The sequence below is a fragment of the Chelonia mydas genome, chromosome 1 (assembly GCF_015237465.2).
Source record: "Chelonia mydas isolate rCheMyd1 chromosome 1, rCheMyd1.pri.v2, whole genome shotgun sequence".
NCBI lineage: Eukaryota > Metazoa > Chordata > Testudines > Cheloniidae > Chelonia > Chelonia mydas.
The window spans coordinates 134,416,116-134,437,642 of NC_057849.1; the positions used below are offsets into that span (position 1 = coordinate 134,416,116).

At 42.8% G+C, this 21,527-nt stretch overlaps 2 protein-coding genes across 3 annotated transcripts in view; both read right to left on the reverse strand.

The window, feature by feature from the left end:
- The window catches only part of VEGFD (vascular endothelial growth factor D), a 33,350-nt gene extending 31,618 nt beyond the window's left edge, over positions 1-1,732 (reverse strand). The window contains exon 1 of one of the 2 annotated variants that reach the window (XM_027832706.3): positions 1,128-1,699. In XM_027832706.3, the coding sequence (XP_027688507.1) occupies positions 1,128-1,223 (96 nt within the window). In that variant the 5' untranslated portion in view covers positions 1,224-1,699. Of the gene's footprint in view, positions 1-1,127 lie in introns of both variants that reach the window. The other variant, XM_007070500.3, reaches the window with a different exon arrangement.
- Positions 1,733-2,408: 676 nt separating this feature from the next.
- PIR (pirin) overlaps positions 2,409-21,527 on the reverse strand; it is a 62,202-nt gene continuing 43,083 nt past the window's right edge. The window contains 4 exon segments of the mRNA XM_007070527.1: positions 2,409-2,524; positions 4,164-4,236; positions 14,605-14,687; positions 20,001-20,040. Coding sequence (XP_007070589.1) covers positions 2,409-2,524; positions 4,164-4,236; positions 14,605-14,687; positions 20,001-20,040 — 312 coding nt within the window.

The following is a 21,527-nucleotide window of genomic DNA, read 5'->3' on the forward strand; positions in this document are numbered from 1 at the left end:
ACTTCTGTTGTGCACCCAGTCACACATAGCTTTAGTCATCTACATGGAAGAAACCAATGATTTGTCAATCAAGGTGAAAAGGAAATGAACAGACTGATTATACTAGTCTTCACTGTTTCAAATTACAGACTGTTCATGCTGTAAATTAAAACTTCATACTAGGAGGATGCAGAGGGACTAGTCATTTGTCATTCTCAAACACACATCATGCACTAATGCTAATTGTCATTCTTGTAGTGGATCTCTGCATTTGTGTGTGCAACCCAGCCTCTTGAAACAGAGGTCAGAATTCAGTGTGTTTTATGGACTAGTGTGGTCATTGCTTTGCAGAGGAAGACATTCTCTGAAGTAAGAACAAGAGTGTTAGCTGGTGGTGTTGTTTTTTCCTTAATGGCACAAGGACTTGCTAGTGTCTCAGGAGCACACACTGGATTAACTGTGACTTGGAAATCCTACAAACTAGGAATCGTATTTGACACTTGGTTTCCTTTAGAAATTACTGTCTGGGAGTATTTACATTTTCTCAAAAAGTCAGATCCGAAAAATCCCACATTCATGAGGATGCTTCATCTTAATTTTTAATGTACAAATCCCAGAAGAAAACTGTATCCCCGGTCAATATGCTGTATTATTATCTGTCACTACATAGGTTAGAAACCTGGATAAAGCCTTTTAACAACCGTGAGAAGAGACATTAATTGGTGACGAATTATTGAACAAGTGCTTCAGAGGAAATCTTTCTATACCTTGTAAGTAATTCCCTAGATGATATACTAATGCAAAATGATAGGGAACGTCTATTTTTTAAAAGAAATCTAAATTTTCTGACTTTCAAGTTAATTTGTTATTTTTAAGACCGATATTAAAGGATTTATTTAAGGCAGAAACTTTATAAGTGGCAAAAGGACAAAACTATTAAACAATGATTATGGATTAAACTATTTAGTATAGAATACTGGTTCCTCTCCACTTGCTTCATATCGGTGTAACTGAACAACAATAACTCACACAACCAAATAGGTAAACAAACAAAAATAATTTAGACACTACCGCCACTTCATGCAATGCAATTAATGTATTCTCAGACAATTGAGATTTGTTATATTAGTAAATTAAAGCCCACCTACCTTCACAGGTCCATACTCATAATCAGATCCCTGCAGGAGATGCAGAAAAGACACCATGAAAATATTCAAGGTTGCCCACGGTTTGTACATTCTCATGTTTAAGATCCACAGATTACTACGCAGTTGATATCATACAGCTGGAAGGCTCTGTTTCGAAATGCATTTCTTGCAACAATTTAAAAAAAAACTTCCAGAATTTCAGTTGTAAATCCAAACGGAATAAGCACGTGAGAAAGTAAATAACTGTTGTCTCATCCAACACAATTATAATTCACCTAGACAATGTCATTTCCTAGACTGTTCTTTAGACACATTTGAAAAAAGTTTAAGCATTTGCTTGGTTTTATCTGATAATCTCACAAGTAATCAGGTAATCAGATTCACATTAATGTTATTAACTGATCTTCCATCTGGACTCACAAAGGAACTCAATTAATTTGTGGTCCAGAAACTTTAAAAATATGCTATATTCTGTGCTCTGTGTTACAGCTGCCTTTTAAGACGGTAGTATAACGGCCAATGTTTTGAGCTACAGAGAGCTGTAATCCAACTCTGTATTAAAACTTTTTTCACAACCCTCGTGGAAGCTTGCAGAAGCATGTGTCTTAAATCTGATACAGACTTTGGCAGAAACAGAGTCAAAGTTTGGCTCTAATCCCATTCTGTCTCTACCAATAGCATAGCAGTTTTTAAACTAACTGATGCAATCTAGACTGCCATTATTTTAAAAAGATTACCTGAAACATGAAACTTCAGCACACGTTCTTACACAGCACACGTATTACAATAGCTAGTTCCCTCGGTTTTTTTTTAAAAAAGGGGAGATGACCACATACTCTTTTATATCTTCAGGGCTGTAAGATTTGCTTAATGGAGTGTCACAAAGGAAAGTAAATAGTTTAAATAAATGATTTTTTTAAAGAGAACTTATGAAGCAATAGATTTAAAATGAGAGTCTTTTTATTGCAGCAAAAGAGAAACATATTTTTGTATACCAAAACAAAATGACTTAATGCACTTTCCACTCACATTTGCATATATATATATATATATATATATATATGCAAAAATGTAGAGTTAACCCTCAAAAAACAATAATCACACAGACATGCTTGGTAATTGGGTATATTAAGTATATACTACTGGCCTGATCTAGTAATTTTTATTCATATGAGTAGCTCCACTGAAGGCAACAGAACTACTCACATGTGTAAGGGATTGCAGGATCAGACGCTTATGATGTAAATATGAAACACCCAGCTACACTCTTAACATTGTAGATCATTGGTTTCCTATCTTTGACTTCCAGGTGGCAGCTCTCTCAAATCCATTTTTTGCATTTCTGTAATCATCAATGGCTTGTATAATTTCTTCCTGAGTATTCATCACAAACGACCCTAGTATAGAAAATAATTTTAATCCAGTATTTTCAGCTGCGATCTGTTACTTAATAGAGAAATTATTTTTGAAACACACTGTTATATTATTTGTGGCTTTAGTCTTTTACCACCTGTTTTCTGAATGCAACATTCTACCCTGCCAACCAGTTTGTCCCCAGTGACTGTGGCTTGTCCCTGCTGTACTGGTTCATTCAGGGTTGGCATGAAGTTCTCTTCCCCAGGAGGGATGTGCTAAATCTTCCTCTCTCCCCTGTCTGTGTGTCTGTTTCTCTCCCTCCCTCCATTTGCAAGGGGAATCATAGAGTTTCTTCAGGTCCTTTGCCAAAGGGGGAATTTCACCTGTTTGTATAGTGCCCTTTCCCACTACATTATAATCAGTTAATTAACTAATCATTTAAATTCAAATACTATTTAATCTAAAAATATTTTAAACTGAAATGCCTCATTTAACATTTGGCTTCTCTGCTATCCTTCCCACACTGTTATCCATCCCAAGTACAGCCCATGACCCTGTTTGCTTTACTGTAAACTTCCCTTCGGAGGCACTACTCAGTGTGCTCTAGTGTGGGGAGGGAGTGTGTCCTAGTGGTTAGAGCACTGGACTGGGACTTGGAAAATATGGGATCTCTTCCCAGCTTGGCGACCCAGGGGAAGGCACTTCACCTCTCTGTGCATCAGCTTCCCCATCTGTAAAATGGGGCTAATGATAGCAATGTCCTTGGTAAAACATTTTGAGAGCTACTGATGAAAAGTGCCGTATTAACAGCTAAGTCTTATTAATACGGCAGAAATTCTCAACAGTATCTCTGGAAGTTCTATGGCCTGTGTTATGGAGGAGGTCAGGGGAGATGATCACAATGGTCCCTTCTGGCCATAGACTCCATCATATTTACAAAATTAAGTTAAATGCTGCAGGTTTAGACAGTTATATTTAGACTCTCCTTTAAGAACCTGACCCAAAGCCCACGTAAGTCAAGAGAAGGTCTTCTGTTGACTCCAATGGGATTTGGTTCAAACTTTAAAGTTTTTAATAAAGGCAGGGACAAAGCAAAGAGTCAACAGAAATGTGGAGAAACTCTAACTTCGCTGACTTTCTAGGAAACAGCTTGCTCATACTATCTGCACCCATGGTTCCCAACTTTCCCCCTGCCCACCACACCATGTCCTGACTCAGATGTCTTTCATTTTCCAGTGAACAACTGTCACCCATCGCTTTAGTCTCTGAGCACTTCCATCCCCTCCCCCACAAAAAACCCAATAGCAATAGTGAAATCCCTAATGGATTTCATGGAGTTTTTTTCAGGGTTCACGTTATTTTTAAAATGTTTCAAACAAACATCGATGGAAAAAAAGTGAAAAGTATAGTACTTTAAAAATATAGTATATTTTATTTTTAGAATATAGAAATACAAAGAATACACCTTTAATCCAACAGCACTATCTCATATATAAACAAACTGGCTGGGGAACATGGGAGGCACTGACTTTCATTTTCAATCACTGTATTTGTGATGGAGAGGAACATAAAAGGCTTCAAAAGCAGGCAGGTATGGGAGATGGCCCACATCCTTTGAATTCTTTCTGCCAGTTTACAAGACAAAATCATCAACCAACCAGTGGTTTGTTTACTAGAAACGCTTATCATGCTGTACCACAGATTCTTTAATCGGCTCACCAGCGACTAAGACAAAATAGCTTATTTCAGGACCCTACACTGAAAAATTGAATGAATTAAATAGCAACATATATTTAGATTATGTTATTATAGATTATATTTAGACAGACATTTTACAGACTGTCACAGGCTGGCTGGCCCTTTATGGGGAGATAGGCTCAGTCTCTCGCCTGTCACAGATTAGCCTCTGCAACTGATCCTGACTGGCTGTGGAGCAGGTGGCTCTATTCATTTATCAGACCCAGCTGGGGAAGAGCTGGGTGATGGGGGAGCTGGGAGACTCAGCTGGAAGAGAGCTACAGGGGAAAGTGGTCTCCTGTGACTGGCCCTGGAAGGAGAGGGTGGCATGGCCGGAGGAGGCTGGGAAAGGTCAACCCCCAGGCAGATGGCCTGGGAATAAGTATCCAGTCCAGGGAGAACCAGACTAGGGAAAGGACTCCAGAGAAGAAACCCTGAGGACTAGTGGCTCAAGTCGGGGCTGGGCCTTCAGGAGAAGTTCAGCACTGTAGGAATGGACACAGTGAAAGGTAGCCTAGGAGCAGCAGAAGACCCTTTGGTTTTATACTCTTTGAACTGGAGACAGCTACTTGACAGGGCCTCCCTGAGGGGAGGTAGGTCTGCTGCAAGATGGCTCTTAGTAGGCTTCATGGGAGCACAGGGAGGGGATGGTGCCACACAGACAAAACAAGGAACAGAAAGTTTTCCTCTGGTATCAAATTCATTCTGTATAGTATCTGCTCACGTGTACTTTAGTGTGAAAATTCAGGTGAGAAAATAAATTCCTTTCAGGTATTTAACAACAGATTATACCCAAGGACGGGTCCAGACCAACATCTCCACATGCCAAACAAAACAAAAAGAGAAGCGCTGGAAACAAAAATCATCTTAATCCAGAGACATGTAGCAAAACATTCAGAGCATGATTCTGTGAAGTGTGCTCACTGTAGTCCACCAAAACCAATGGGACTACTCACATGAAAAAGGATTTGTGGGATCAGGCCCTAGATTATCACCAATTAAACTGGTAGTTTCAGGCTGCAACAATAAAATATGAGCTCAATAGAAGCAGTTAATTAACCCTGACCTCAAAATAACAGATGACTTCATCACATTTTTTGCATTTGAAACCATTAGTTACAGGATTTTGCACCAATTCAAGTTCCTGTACTAAGCAGAGTTCAGGAAGCTAATATAATTCCAAGCTAAAATCATTAAGCAAGTATTTGTAAATTGATCCTATGAGGGGATCTACACATTCCCTATAACTAATCCACACACAGAAGACCTTTTGTTCCACTTACAATTACAAGGAAAAAAAATTGGGTCATTATCTCAAGTGTCTCAAATAAGGATCTAATTTAGATTTAACAAGATATTTATGACATAGCAATTAAATGCTGATTTTAGGTTTATCAATGAACAGACACACATTATTAAACTTCTAAAAGATGGTTTTAGTAAACACACTGTTGTTAATATCATGGCTGTTGCAACCAGAAACTTCATTCTAGGCATAATAGCACAGTGTTTTGGAAATGTAAAGCTAAATGCTGAGTTTGATCTGTATATATATATTTTTATTACTAATGATGAAACAACCAATTTAGGCCCTGATCCTGCAAGTTACTCCATGCTGTTGGACCCCTGAATGCAGGCAGAGAAATGGGGCACTGTGCCAGCACGAGATTCTATCTGTACCAAGTGCTTTTCAGGATCAGGGCCTTAGATATCTGCAGGATGATTGTTCAGCTTTAGCACATATGAATGACAATAACCATGAATTCACTGCTTAGTGTATAGATAGGGCCAGATTATGCCACTAACGCCTAGCCCAGAACAGGAGGCAGTGCAAGGCCCATATACCCCAACAGGAAGATCCAGGAGGAGAGCTGGTAAAAAAAAAAAAATGCAGAAATAAATCATCAAAATGTAGAATACTTTGAAATTTTTCAAACAGCTCTCTATGGGAGACACTGTGCCCAAATCTCCTGGAGACAACAACTGCTGTGCCACCCCTTATTTCATATTTATATTACAGTAGCACCTAGAGAGATTTTCCTGTAGATCAGGGCCCTGTTGCACTATGCGCTGTACATACACATCCAAGGAGATGGTCCCTATTCTGAAGAGCGTGCAACATCCCGTCTGTAGCAAGCCAGAGTTACAGGCTGCTGTGGAGGAGTGGTGTTCCAAAACCCTGCCTCCTCTCTGCCCTTTTGATGCAACTCACACCCTTAAGGGCACTAGCCCACAGAGCCACTGATGAGGACAGCAATGGCTACAATTAGGGCCCTACCAAATTCCCGGTCCATTTTGGTCAACTTCATGGTCATAGGATTTTAAAATCATAAATTTCAGGATTTCAGCTATTTAAATCTGAAATTTCACAGTGTTGTAACTGTAAGGTACTGACCCAAAAGGATATAGTGTGGGGGCGTCGCAAGGTTATTGTAGGGGGGATAGCAGTACTGCCACCCTTATTTCCGCACTGCTGCTGGCTGCGGTGCTGCCTTCAGAGCTGGGAGGCCAGAGAGCGGTAGCATGGTATGGTATTGCCACCCTTACTTCTGTGCAGCTGCCTTCAGAGCTAGGCCCTCGGCCGGCAGCTGCCACTCTCTGGCCGCCCATTGCCACCCTTACGTCTATGCTGCTGCTGGCAGTGCCACCTTCAGAGCTGGATGCCTGGCCAGCAGCCGCCGCTTTCTGGCCAGCCAGTTCTGAAGGCAGTGCAGAAGTAAGTATGGCAATACTATGACACCCCCTACAATAATCTTGGAACCCTGCCACTGCCCCCTTTTCGGTCAGGACCCCCAGTTTGAGAAACGCTGGTCTCCCCTGTAAAATGTGTATAGTATAGAGTGAAAGTACACAAAAGACCAGATTTCACAGTCCATGACACATTTTTCATGGCTGTGAATTTGGTAGGGCCCCAGCTGTAACTGTGGCTTCCTGCAACACAGGAGATAAAAGAGAATGGAAGCTCTTTGTGCTCTCTCTCCTTTGCACACCTCTGCATGGGCTGACTACCTTGTGGCCCTTAACGTGTGTTTATGTGACATGTAGTCAGAACACAGCTGAAATGGTCACCAAACATTAACTACCATGTAGTGCAATGAATTCACAATTTTGTTTTTCTTGTTATTTCAAAAATGCCCTCAAATGTTCTAAAATAGAATAAAACCCCCTGTCTTTCCACTGTAAAAAAAATCTAAGAGGAAATCTAACATAAGATAAGGGAAGAGAAAAATATAAAATATGGGGTTTAAAGAGTTAAGGTGCTGGACAATAGGGAAAAAAGGAGGAGAGGCAGGTTTCTGGTGGAGTGAATTCAAACATCCAATGCCCACTATAGCAAAGACTTGCTCACATGCTGGAATCTGACACTCTGCTGTGGTCCTTAGAGGGCAAGTGGTGTCAGAATGTAATTACCTGTCCAGATGAGGGTTACGGAGTAGGTAACAAATATAGCCACTAAAGGTGTAAAAACCAAGATGAACAATTCCAAGTCAATTTGACACTTCATAAGCAGTCAATGTACAATAAGCAAGGAAAGTGTAATGTGATCCCAGTGCCCTGGAGCAGTGAACAAATGTGTTGCTGCATACTGAAGAGACTGCAAGCAAAAGAGATGAACTGCTGGATGCTTTGCAAGGAGGAAATTACAATAATAGAACCTCATTGTCTTAAGGACATGTATTGTTGTTGCACAATCATCGTGGGACACAATGGGTATACACTGCACCAATTGCACAACTGAATAAACACTTTTGGACCACGCCAAACACATGATTTGTCAAGGAAAGACAAGATTTCAAATCACATCAACATCCTTCACCATACTCACTATCTACAAGCAATTCCCCTTAGGGAACAAGCAAGAGAATCCACGTAGCTAATCCTGCCCATGACTTCTGCATTGCTAGTGCTGCCGACGAGGTGGATATATTTGGCATTTAACTTACCCCTCACTCAGAACAACGTTACATATCTCAGCAGGGAATAACATCAACCAAGTCGATACACTATCTGCTGGGTTTTTACTGCAGTCATTTGCTTACAGATTACATTAAAATTCTAGAGTGAGGCAATCGAAGTGGCTACTGATTGAGAGCCCACAGGATATCAAAGAAATCTGACGGAACATTCCTCACCTATAGTAGCCTTGTGCAACTGAAGAGCTTTGGTAACAGATGGTAGCATGACTGCACCTTGGGGTGGAGGTCAGATTATAGCCAAGTGGCAATTACATTTCATCGAAGATGATGTACTTTATAACAGAAACAGAAGATGTAAGATTGGTTTCCCCATATGCATTTTAGACTCAGGCCAAACCCTAAGCAGTTAGTGGGACCATATGAATGAGTAAGGTGAACAGAATTCAGCCCATCATGGCGGAACGCAGAAAAAACCCTCATCTCTGTGAACTAATCATAGTTACATAAAAAGTAAGTGAAATGTTGGCATTTTTGGAGTTTTAATCAGAGCTCTTGTGCTATAAAATTTCTGGTGATAAGTGACACAAAATACCTTGTGTTATAAATATAAAGGGAAGGGTAAACACCTTTAAATCCCTCCTGGCCAGAGGAAAAACCCTTTCACCTGTAAAGGGTTAAGAAGCTAGGATAACATCGCTGGCACCTGACCAAAATGACCAATGAGGAGACAAGATACTTTCAAAGCTGGAGTGGGGGGGAGAAACAAAGGCTCTCTCTGTGTGATGCTTTTGCCGGGACCAGAGCAGGAATGCAGGTCAGAACTCCTGTAAAGGGCTAATAAGCAATCTAGTTAGATATGCGTTAGATTCTGTTTTGTTTAAATGGCTGATAAAATAAGTTGTGCTGAATGGAATGTATATTCCTGTTTTTGTGTCTTTTTGTAACTTAAGGTTTTGCCTAGAGGGATTCTCTCTGTTTTGAATCTCATTACCCTGTAAGGTATTTACCATCCTGATTTTACAGAGGTGATTCTTTTACTTTTTCTTTAATTAAAATTCTTCTTTTAAGAACCTGATTGCTTTTTCATTGTTCTTAAGATCCAAGGGTTTGGGTCTGTGTTCACCTATGCAAATTGGTGAGGATTTTTATCAAGCCTTCCCCAGGAAAGGGGGTGTAGTGCTTGGGGGGATATTTTTGGAGGGAGACGTTTCCAGACGTGGGCACTTCTCCTGTTCTTTGTGTAACACTTTGGTAGTGGCAGTGTTTAACCTAAGCTGGTAAGAATAAGCTTAGGGGGTCTTTCATGCAGGTCCCCACATCTGTACCCAAGAGTTCAGAGTGGGGAAGGAACCTTGACACCTTGTTTCCATTTGACTGGCAAATAGGGTGGTCAGGTCCCTGGTTTTTGAGCGGAAAGGGGACCTGACAGTGTCTGGTCAGATCTACTGACTGGACACCCAAAGTCCAGTTACTGTGGGCAGGGGAGGTGCTGAGTCATCACCTGCGACAACCTCTACTCAGCCAGGACCACCTCCTACCTGCATCAGGTGGCAGCAGCTCCCAACCCTGGCTCCACAGGCAAGTCCCTCCTGACCCACACAGGGAGGGGGGCAGGGGGGAAAAGCAGTGAGCAGTGTGGGGAGGGGGAAAGACGAGCAAAGGGAGGGGGGCTCAGAGAGAAGGGACAGGGCAGGAGTGGGGTCTTGGGGGAAGAGGCGGGGCAGGAGTGAGGCCTGGGGGGAAGGGGCGGGGCAGGAGTGGGGCCTCAGGGGGAAGGGGTGGCAAAGGGGAGGATCCAGCACTCGTGCTGGAGTGTCCAGTTTTTAAATACAGTATTACCAAGTTGGCAACCATACTGGCAAAGTCCCAGGGGTTGTCTCTCAGTTTTGCTAAAGGTTCTGTCACATTGCTCTGTCAGAGAATAAAGAGGCCTTAGAATGAGCAGAAATGGCTCCCTGAGGCCCATTCCCAGGCTCTGAAGGAAAGAGTGTGGCCTGGGTATACTATGACAATTTTCTGCTTCCCAGCACCCATAGGAGACCATGATAAGTAGAGTGTAAACTGGACCTGCCCTTAGCCTAACTTACACCCGGGGCCAGACAAGATTCTGCCTGGCCCTACCATATAAGGAGTGCAAGGTGGCTTAAAGCCACTTTTATTCTCCCTTTATATCCTCCCTTCCATCCTTGCTGAAAATGCAGGAACTGAGTAACTGATGCCTGGATCCACCAAGGGACGTAGGCACTTAGAAAATCACAGAGCAAACTGTGATCCACAGAGCTGAGTTAGTTGTCTAGGCTTCCTACACAATGAATGGGGAGAGAGAGGTGCCTTAGAATGCGAACCACAAAGCCAGAAAACTAGGCAGGGAGCAGCTTAAGCTAGCCAGTGGGACAGATGGAAGAGAGGGGGGTGTGCTAAGCCCTGTCCCTCTCACAGAGTTAAGTGCCTATGTCCAGGCTGCAGAGAGGCGCTTATCTCTCCTTGTGAACCATGAGCCAAGGGAAGACAGGCACTCCTCCACCTAACGAACATGCGGGGCCTATCCAGTAGGTGTGCTCAGAGGCTGCCTAACTCCACCCAGAACAGCCAGGGAGTGGAGAAGGAGGAGATGGTTCAATCCCCCTGCCCCTGCCTGATGAGGAGAACAGGAGTCTGTCATCTCTCAAGAGAGTGCCCTAACCGCTAGGCTACATGGTATTCTGATGTGGGTTTCCCTGAATCTCTCCTATTGCATCTATTCCACTTTAATTGAATAATTACATATTAATGGAGCCAGAGAGTAAGAATGAGTCTATTGCCTAGTGGTTCGAGGCAGCAGATCCCTGTACAAATCCCTTCTCCCTCGGAGGCAGAGGGGGACCTGAACTTGTGGTCTCCCCCATCCCACATGAGTGCTCTCACCACGGGGTAAAGTTTATAAATGAGCTCCCCCTCTGCCAGGCCATTCTGTGTGGAGTTAGTTGGCCTCTGAGCTGACCTACTAGATCTGGCCCCACAGGTTAGTTAGGCAAAGGCGTGCCTATCTTCCTCCAGTTCATGGGTTGCTTTAGGGCTTAAGCAGGAGATAGGTGCCCAGGAACCTAGAGTAGAGACAGCAGTGCCTACGCCCAGAATCAAACATAGGCCCCTAGGGAACTTTTACCACAAAAACTTAGGCATTGAGCAAGTTTAGGCACCTGCAGAGTTAGGCAGCTGCTGGGTGGGAGTTTTGTGGATCAGAGTGGTGCCTAAAAAAAGGAGTTAGGTGCCTAAGTACCTTTGCAGATATGGGCCTGAGTAAGAGCTCAACAGAGCAGATGGCCTGGCTCAGCATGGAGGCTCTGGAATAAAGACAACCTCCCTCCATACTCCATAATGTAATCTTCTCAAAGAAAGATAGTAGGTATAATGGAGATAACAGGTAGGGAGCTATGGGCGAACTAAGCTAAACTACGGGCTTTGAGTTGGCTATATAGACAGCAGGCAGAAATTAGGACGGGATGACATTTATTTTTCTGAAACGTTTTGCCTATTGCTGATCCTAAGATACCCTCTACAGACATATCCTTATTCCTCAGTGCAGTATAGGCATGTGCAATAATGGCTTCAGAGTGAATAGAAGGATCATAATTCACTTGGGAGTATAAACTATGAAAGTATAGATGGAATGGTATATGACAGCAAAGCCGTGAGAGTTATCATGGCCCTATCAGGCCTCATCTCCATTCCAGGATCATCTATTACAATAACACACTAACTTGAAAGGAAAACCCATAGGATACAAGTGGAAGTTTGGGGATGAAATATTGGTTATTTACACTAACATTTACTGGATTTTAACATTTACAAATCTCAGGTCAATAAAAGGGTAAATCAATTCCCTGACATCAGCAATGGTCTATCCCCTGTGGTTGTTTATATAGAAGTCAATGTGTTATACAGAGTGTATATTTAAATTTCATATCTGGCTCTAATAGGATGATTTTTTTGTACTTTTAAGACATATAAAAACTATTTTAAGATTTCATTTAGCACATTCCTGATCTTTATTTGATCTTGTAACCATCAATAATGTTTACTAAAGATTCCAGTTAAACCCTCACATTGCATTTCCTATTAAAAAAATCACTCCAAAAGGACTGGCTGATTCACAGGGATTGGTAATGTGCTGTTAACATCTGGGTTACCAGTTCAAATCCAGTGCTCTCTGTCTAGACATTTATATTGTGCTGATGGCATTGAAGCCTAGGTGACTAATTGCTAGTCACCATCATCCGGTGGCTGGTCAGTGGCCTATATGAAAAAGCAGGTAACCTTAAATCCACGTCCTTAGTAGACATGAATCTTGGACACAGAAAACAGTGTCACCAGTTGGCAGCCCTGTCAGGAAAGAATGAGTTCCTCAGTGAAAGAATGAGTACTAAATAGACATGGAGAATGAGTTCTCCTTTCATTCTCCCTTGAGTCCATTGCCCTTATACACAACACAAACCTATTTTTAGTCTGGATAGGTACCCATGATTCCCTTCCTCTGACCCCTTGAGGTACTCCCTCCGGGACTGCCTTCAGACATTGTGGTGGCACAGGGAAGCTAGTGCTACTCATGCTGGATGTGTTTTGTGAATCTATTGAGAACCTCAATCTCCAAGGCTGTCACTCTGCCCCTTTTCATGACCAACACCATGTTGTTTTATTTACACCTTGCAATGCACTTAGGGCCTGGGACCAATGGAGTGAATACATGTGAATGCATAAATAAATCTATCTCCTTCAAAATTCCTGTCCTTGAGTTCTAGAAGAAGGTCCCCTCTAAGCAGAGAGAGAGCTTTCACTCACGCACCAGCCTGTGTCTGAGCACAAGCAACTCTGGATTCCGTGTGTCTCTGCCACACACACTGCCCACACCATGATTCTTCTCAGTGTGAGTGAGGAGTAGAACCGAACCCAAGGTGGAGTCAGAACACAGCAAGAAGGCAGGATGATCTCAATAGGGTATAGATGGGGCTGATTGAGATTCACGTTAGGAGCAGGTCCTCAAGGAATTCATTTTGAAGCACTTAAACATCTTCATTAATGATCTGGATAATGGGACGGATTGCACCCTCAGCAAGTTCGGGGATGACACTAAACTGTGGGGGAGAGGTAGATATGCTCGAAGGTAGGGATAGGGTCCAGAGTGACCTAGACAAATTGGAGGACTGGGCCAAAAGAAATCTGATGAGGTTCAACAAGGACAAGTGCAGAGTCCTGCACTTAGGATGGAAGAATCTCATGCACTGCTACAGGCTGGGGACCAACTGGCTAAGTGCAGTTCTGCAGAAAAAGACCTGGAGATTACAGTGGATGAGATGGTGGATATGAGTTAACAGTGTGCCCTTGTTGCCAAGAAGACTAACGACATATTGGGCTGCATTAGTAGGAGCATTGCCAGCAGATCGAGGAAAGTGATTATTCCCCTCTATTCAGCACTGGTGAGGCCACATCTGGAGTACTGCATCCAGTTTTGTGGCCCCCACTACAGAAAGGATGTGGACAAATTGGAGAGAGTACAGCAGAGGGCAACAAAAATGATGAGGGGGCTCGGGCACATGACTTGTGAGGAGAGGCCGAGGGAACTGGGTTTATTTAGTCTGCAGAAGAGAAGAGTGAGGGGGGATTTGATAGCAGCCTTCAACTACCTGAAGAGGGGTTCCAAAGAGGAGGGAGCTAGGATGTTCTCAGTGGTGGCAGATGACAGAACAAGAAGCAGTGGTCTCAAGTTGCAGCGGGGAAGGTCTAGGTTGCATATTAGGAAAAACTATTTCACTGGAAGGGTGGTAAAGCACTGAAATGGGTTACTTAGGGAGGTGGTGGAATGTGCATCCTTAGAGGTTTTTAAGACCTGTCTTGACAAAGCCCTGGCTGGGATGATTTACTTGGGGTTGGTCCTGCTTTGAGCAGGGGGTTGGACTAGATGACCTCCTGAGGCCTCTTCCAACCCTAATCTTCTATGATTTTATGATTCTCTGTTTTTTTAGGGTTAATGAAATTGAGCTTTGCCTTTCTTGTGAAAGGGGACACTTCACTTTGACCCAGTTAGAATTTTCAGAATTATGAAAGGGATTATAAAGGAGCTGAAACAAACACCTAGGGTGAAATCCTGGCCTCACTGAAGTCAATGGCAAAGCTCCCCAGTTAGGATTTCACCCCTAATCTAGATGTGTTTCCAGCGCAAGGGGGGAATTGATGTGTACGGTGAAAAAATAAGAAAACAGTTTTAAGACCAGTTATGAAAAGGACATGCATTCTGGGATGCCTGGCCTCTTCCTGGCCCTAACATTTCTTATGGTATGTTGTCACATTTTGTGCAGTAAAAGACTTGGGCGGGGAGAGGGGGGGGATTTGATGGAAATACCAATCAAAGAAATAATGTTAATAATTCCCATCCAAAATCTTTTACAGAATTGAGTTACAAACTCCAAGCATGAGAACAGGATAAGGATTACCTTGTTTTCTAACTGAACACAGTCACCATCATCCAATACCGCTGTGTGATGGGGTTCTATTTTCTGTTGGGCATCATCAGATCCTTTGAATAGACCAGATATGTAAAAAGACAATGCATGACACGATCAAAGCTGCAAATTATGAAATAATTAGTCATCCCTTCTGCTGAGAGCTATTTTATTTAAGAACATGCATGCTTTTCTTTCATTCATCTTCCTCTAACACTCCCACTCTGTCTTTCACACATACTCACTGTCCACCCCAGTTGTCTTTTACTTTTCATTTCCTTTCTGCAGCAGAAGAACAAAGGCCATTTCTCCCCCTCTGTCAAGTCTATAATGTGCATCCTCTGATAAACCATGGCCATAGGAATTAGAGTACTATCCAGCTGAGAGAAGAAGTGTGATGGAGATGAATGCATCTGATACACTAATACGTGAGTTCTCAACCTAGGGATTGTAAACAGGTCTGGGAGGTGATGGCTGCCCTCCTTTTCTTTATGGCTACAGGCAAGGGGAGAGAGAAGAGCTCCTAACCATTTTTCTGTTGTAACATGGTGTTTCTGGATAGAAAATATTGAGAACTGCACTAGTGTTAACACGCTTGTTAATAAAAAGGATAAAAAAAGAGACAGGGAGGAGGGGAGTGCCTGGAATTTTAATAGTCATATTCCTATGAAAGCTTTTTGGTGCATATTCAAATAGGATTTTTATTGATTTTAAGAGTGCATTTCACCCCCAGTGTGGCAGTCCCTCACAAGGCCCTACCTACCACTTAGGCAGGGATGAAAATAAGCCAGTACGGGCTGTTATGGTGTACCAGTAAAAAGTGGCTGCCAGTACCGGCCTGTACCCAGCTGACTTTAAAGCGCTGCCATGGCAGTGCTTTAACGTTGCTGCCCCTTTTGTGCCTGCTGGGTCCCTACTGACAGAGCCACCAATGGAGGGGGCAGCGGGAGGGGGGAGCGCAAAAGGAGCAGCTGCCCCGGGGCTAGCAATTTAAAAGGGCCCAGGGCTCCGGCCGCCACTGTTGCTACTACAGCAGCGGCCAGAGCCCTGGGCTCTTTAAATCGCCGCTAGAGCCCTGGGCAGTGCGGGCCAGGCAGCGTGGAAGGGCTGGCAGGGGTCACTGACCCCCAGCCCCACCCGTTCCGCCTGAGGCCCTACCCGTTCCGGGGGCTGGAGCCGGCCCCCATACTGGTAAGTCTTTGGCTTTACTTTCACCCCTGCACTTAGATCCCTCTTAAGACCAATATTAAAGGTGCAAGTGAGGCCTAAGTGGTGAATAGGACCTTACATGGGCCCTTTTCACCTTGAAAGACTGTTAGTCACAGATACGCAGGATGTGATCTGGCTTTTCTGGTTGATATGAAGACTTCCCCCACCCCTACCCTAATCCCAAACTCTTGTCCCTACCTGATTTGTGGACTTCTGAGTTAGTTGTAGGCTTCAGAGTGGGAATAATTTACAAAACTAACACCTTGAATTATGGTAGGAGTAAGAAATGACTTTATTTTCTTGTACTGACATTTCTAAGCCCTTCAACATGGGGAGGGCTTTAAAAATGGACAAATGAAATTGTACTGAACCTTTTTCAGACAAACATTTGTATATTGGGATTAATGTAATTCTTGTAGGCTTGGTTAACTGGTACAAAATCATGAAGAAATTGGAAAAGGATGCGTCGCCATGTGTCACGTGGAAGGACAGAGCTAAGATTCCTTAAAAGCTATCAAGCATCGCTGAAAGGGCAGCTGTACAAGGATAGTGAATATACTCATCTGTGTTCCTTTGTGTGCACACCGTAGTCTGATATTCAAGGAGTGCTAGACTGCTGGAATGAATTTGTTCCTTATACACAGAAAGAACACCGAAGCATTCATTTTGAAAACTGAATTGGACTTTGCAAAGCAATAAAATAAAGTCTAAAGTGGCCCATATTCTGAACATAGCATCGGCATCCTTTTAAGAATGACCTTATAGCTTCCTAAGTGATTTCTCTTCTACTGTTCTTCCAGGGAATCAGAATTTAGACTTGACTAGCACAAGTCTGCCAAGGAACTGCACGTCGGACTTTATATGGGATTATTGCTCCTTCCCACTCATTTTAATAGTGCATGGATGGGAGCCATAAAGTTGTGATTTGAAGGATCACTTAAAATGAGGTACAGATATAGATGTAATCCAAACGTTTTGTTCCCGTTCTAGCAATTTCTGGCTTCATAGTTGAATGGTAGGTCCTTGGAAAATAAATGTAAGATGTTACAAAATTTAGTCAATATTGCAAAAAAAGACTAGGTGTAAAATGTTTGCAAAAGGGCTGCCGAGTAGCAGGAAAGAGGATAGTGCCTATGTTCACAGGTGATTTCTCTAGTATTTTATCAATATCATTATTTTTCTTTAATTAAAAAAGGAAGTTTCAAGAGAAAAAAAAAGTTTTTAAAATGGCTGTCAGTTATAAATACAGCCAAATCAGATAAATATTTTCCATCACTCACTTTGGCCAAGAATGCTAAATCTAACAGTGCTGTTCAGAAAAGCCCCACTGAAAATAGTTCTGCTGCAAGTGTTGTTAGATTTGGCTGTCTGAACATTTGTAAAAGGAAAGGAAAAGCAACCTGAAAAACCAGGTTCTACATGTACATTGTAATATTTTTAGAGTGTGACTATCTCAGCTACTGTTTATGTATTCCCCAATGGGTTTATTTCTTTTTTTTCTGGAGCTAAGAATGAAAAGAGTCCGCAATTGCTAGTATTATAAGGTATATTACCCAAACCAACTGAATGCAAATATTCAGCTAGAAACACCGCCGGACATGCAATCAAACTTTATACTGCTACCAAGTCTTATTCTTTTTCTATTGGTTGCCAACACAGAGCAAGGTTGTGCCTTGCCCTAAGCACACCTGCACAACGGAGTGAGGAGGTGATGTAAGACACTCCCGCACACCCCTGCATGAGCAACACATCTGGAAGGTTACAACACAGGAGACAGCTGTCTCCGTGATGCTACTTCCATTCTTGCACATGTGGGCAGGAGCATGGAATGGGAGGGACCTTGATTCCATCCACATGTTGCACCAGCAAGCACAGCTGAGCTGGCACACAGGGGTAAGTAACCTGTGCCGGGTAGAGGGCTGACATGGATACCTCCCCTTGTCCCCTGAGCAGGAGGGGCAGCCAGGAACCAGATTGGGACACTCATTCAATCTGGCTCCTGGTCTGCTCCTGGCGCAGTGTAACTACGTGCTGCCCCTTCCATAGGCCTGGGGCAAAGACAAAAGTTAGCCTACTGTTAATAGTTATACTCATCAAAAGCACATTGCAAAACAGCTTCAGAAGGTGTATTTAAGGGGTCACTGTTGTATGAGAAGGGGGATGTCCACCTCCACATGCCAGAAGACTGGGCTGGAGACAGAAAAGACAGGAGAGTCTGCCCAGTCTGAAATGCTGACCCGACCTCAGAAATACTGAGAACAGTCTAAAACAGGCTGTGTTTCAGGACTGTTTGTTATGTTGCAAAGATCCGTAACTCTACAGTGATTACTGTGACAAAGCTCTGTCCTTGTCTCTGTGGGTCCCGTGTTTCCTGACGGATTTCGCTGGCCTCAGAGGCTCACTGTGACCCTCCACGTAACCCTTCTCTCTCTAGGAAGAAGGGTCACAGTCTACTGAGCCATTTTCATCATAAGCCAGCAAGGGAGGTGAGGAGAAGCTATCCTTCCTTGCACAGTCTCTGTTGTCTCCCAGTCTCAGTGATTAATCAAGGGGCAAAGGTAGGCGGGGAAGCCTGGGCCCACCCTCTACTCCGGGGTCCAGCCCAGGGACCCTAATAGTATCAGCTATGGTAGCTGACCATTTAGAAACATGACATGTACAATTCCCTGGGCTACTTCCCCCATAGCAGCCCTCACTTCCTCAAGCTCCACTTCACCCTTACCTCAGGGCCTCCTTCCTTGTGCCTGATATGGTGTGTACTACTCAGTCTCTCCAACAGCGCAACTTCCTCCCACAGCTCCTGACATGCACCCCCACCTGACTGACTGGGCGGCTTTTAACTACTTTCAGTCAGCCCCTGATTGGCTTCAGGTGTCCCAATCAACCTAGCCTTCTCCCTGCCTTCTGGAAAGTTCTTAATTGGCCCCAGGTGTCTTAATTGACCTGGAGCAGCTGCCATTTCACTTAACCTGGTACCAGGGATTTGTTTAGCCTGGAGCTAATATATCTATCTCCCACTACTTTTCTATAGCCATCTGGCCTTGCCCTGTCACATTACCTAAAAGTGATTGTGATTAAGAAATTCCTTTGCTAAGCCTGTATCCCTTGCTTGCCTGCTACGTTGTCTCTGAAAGAAGGTCAGCATGCCCACAGCTAGGTGAAACTCTGAGGCACGGTGAATAAGGAACCGGGGGCTTGGAAGGGTTGAGGCAGCGATTTGGTGGTTTACTGTGGCCGGGTTGTAGAGCCCCATGGCCCATGGAAGGGTGTCAGGCAAAGGTTCTTTACCCAGGAGTGTGTCTGAGAGACCCAGAGCTAGGAACAGTGACCTGCTCTCCCCAGACCAAGTTGGCCTAGAAGCATATGGGAGCCAGCAGCTGGCTCCACTCACAAATGATTGAAGGAGAGAGGGCCCACTTATGGGAGGCAGCATGGCTTAGTGTACAGATCAGTGGGCTAGGACTCAGGAAAACTGGGTTCTCTTCCTAGCTCTGCCATTGGCTTGCTAAGTGACCTTGGGCAAGTCATGTCAGCACTCTGTGCCTCAGTTTCCCCATTTGTAAAATGCTTTGAAAGCTACTAATGAAAACCACTATATATAAGAGCTAGAGATTATTATTAACTGACTAGTCTTTGTTTAAAAAACATTAAAGAGATGGAACGTTACACTAGTCATATTCCTTGATTTGCTTGAGGCAATGTCTATGTCATTTTGCTCTAAAGCCCATTTTAATGAGCACAGCACACAAGTTGCCTTATAAGGGTGGATGCCTGCACCTGTGTGGAGCCCCATGAGGACTCTGTGAAGGCATAGGAATCAGCCTACATAGAACAGTTTGCCCAACAGGGGCCATAATCAGTTTTGTTATGTTGTCAAACAGATCTGAAAAAAATATATAGAAAATGTATAATGTAAATATGTTCTTTGGGATACTTTTTATTAAAACCTGATGGTATCAATGGCACATGTATTGATACCCAGTGGAAGTACACTGTATAAACGATTGCACTAACAGATCACTGCACTAAACCACATACCTTTGTTATTTTCAATTTTTTAAGTATGGGATCTAAATTATTTGTAGGTCTGATCTTCCTTTTTTCCTGCAGAACAGTAATTTTTAATAAGTTGAATCCTCCCTATGAACAACTGAAATAAAATTTAATGGGAAACTTACCAACAAACAGATTGCCAGACAGCATGTAAATACAAGATGTCTACCCTGAAATATAATCAAACAATATTAAAGGTAAGCATACATAATGTTAATGTACTCATATTTAACACTGCATGGAATTATACTGATACTGTATGCTCCATTCTCCACGATACGCTCCACAGTGGGTCTCGTAATTATACAGATTTATTTCAGTTTAAAGGGACACCAGCAATTTAAAAGCTCATATTTTCATCTGAAAATTTTGTATCTACTATCATTATAAGTAATCCCTCAGATTACTATAACTGGAAACAATTAGATATTTTTTCCTATTGTTTCATTTTCTGTGGTCACTTTTACTATTTCCCCTGTATAAGTTATCTAGTTTCTCTTGTTATTTATGTGGAACTCTGGCACAGAAAGAGGGCAGAAAGGTCACTGAAAATAGCCAGGAAAACCTGTTCAAAATTCTCCAACATGATTCATTTTGGAAAAATTTCCCATGTGTCCCTTATGGGGCACATTTTTATCCCCCATTTTGATTTAGGCTTCTGTAAAATTGTTTTTTGCAGTGGTATTGTAGCCATGTTGGTCCCAGAATATTAGAGAGACCAGGTGGATGAGGGACAATATCTTTTATTGGATCAACTTCTGTTGGAGAGAGAGAGAAACTTTTGAGCCACAGAGAACTCTTCTTCAGGCAGAATAAAAGATGTTACCTCACCCCACCTTGTCTGTATAAAACTGAGCAGTTCTAACACTTGTGGGTGGCACAAAGAATTTGGCACATCACAGTACTTTATATACACTCTGGATTTATTTTTCCCTTCCTCTTATATACAATCTGGGAGACTCCATCTTTGTAGAAATGTTTTAAATAGCTTTACTGCATGACCAGACAGGCCACTGACTAATTACGGAATTCACAAAATAGTCCCTCGGGATCTTTTACTTCATCTGATTGTAGACATTTTAACTGCATGTCCCTTTCCCCCAAATTGAAATGAGGTCTTCCAAACTTTCCTGCCAGTGCCCTCAGATTTTAGGCATGTTTGCCTGTTTTAAATCATTTTCAGTATGTCTTTTCTCCACCTTTTGTTTTGGCTGCATAAAGTCTCTGAGAAAATACCACAAATTCCATGCAAATCTCCTTGGATGGAAAAGCACTTAAGTCTGCCTTCTTTTTTCTTTCATAAGATATATTTATGGATTTTCTTTCCTGGCTCTGAAATGTAAATTCCAGAATCGTATCCACTTTTATTACTTTCCTCACAGTAATTCTGTATTAGCCTCAGAGCTTTCTCAGTTTTCTCTATCAGTAACACATTTTCCTTACCTGCTGTAACAGTTTACTATTGTATTGGACCCTTTTTCTTTGTGCAATTCTTCTAAACACCTGGGGCCAGATCCTTGGCTGGTGTCATTTCAGCAATTTATACCATCTGAGGATTTGGCCCATTAATTTCTCCAAGGAGTTCCTTGCTAACTTTCTTCATTTCTCTTCTGTAAGATGAAATGCTGAATTTACCCTGAGTAAATATTTTC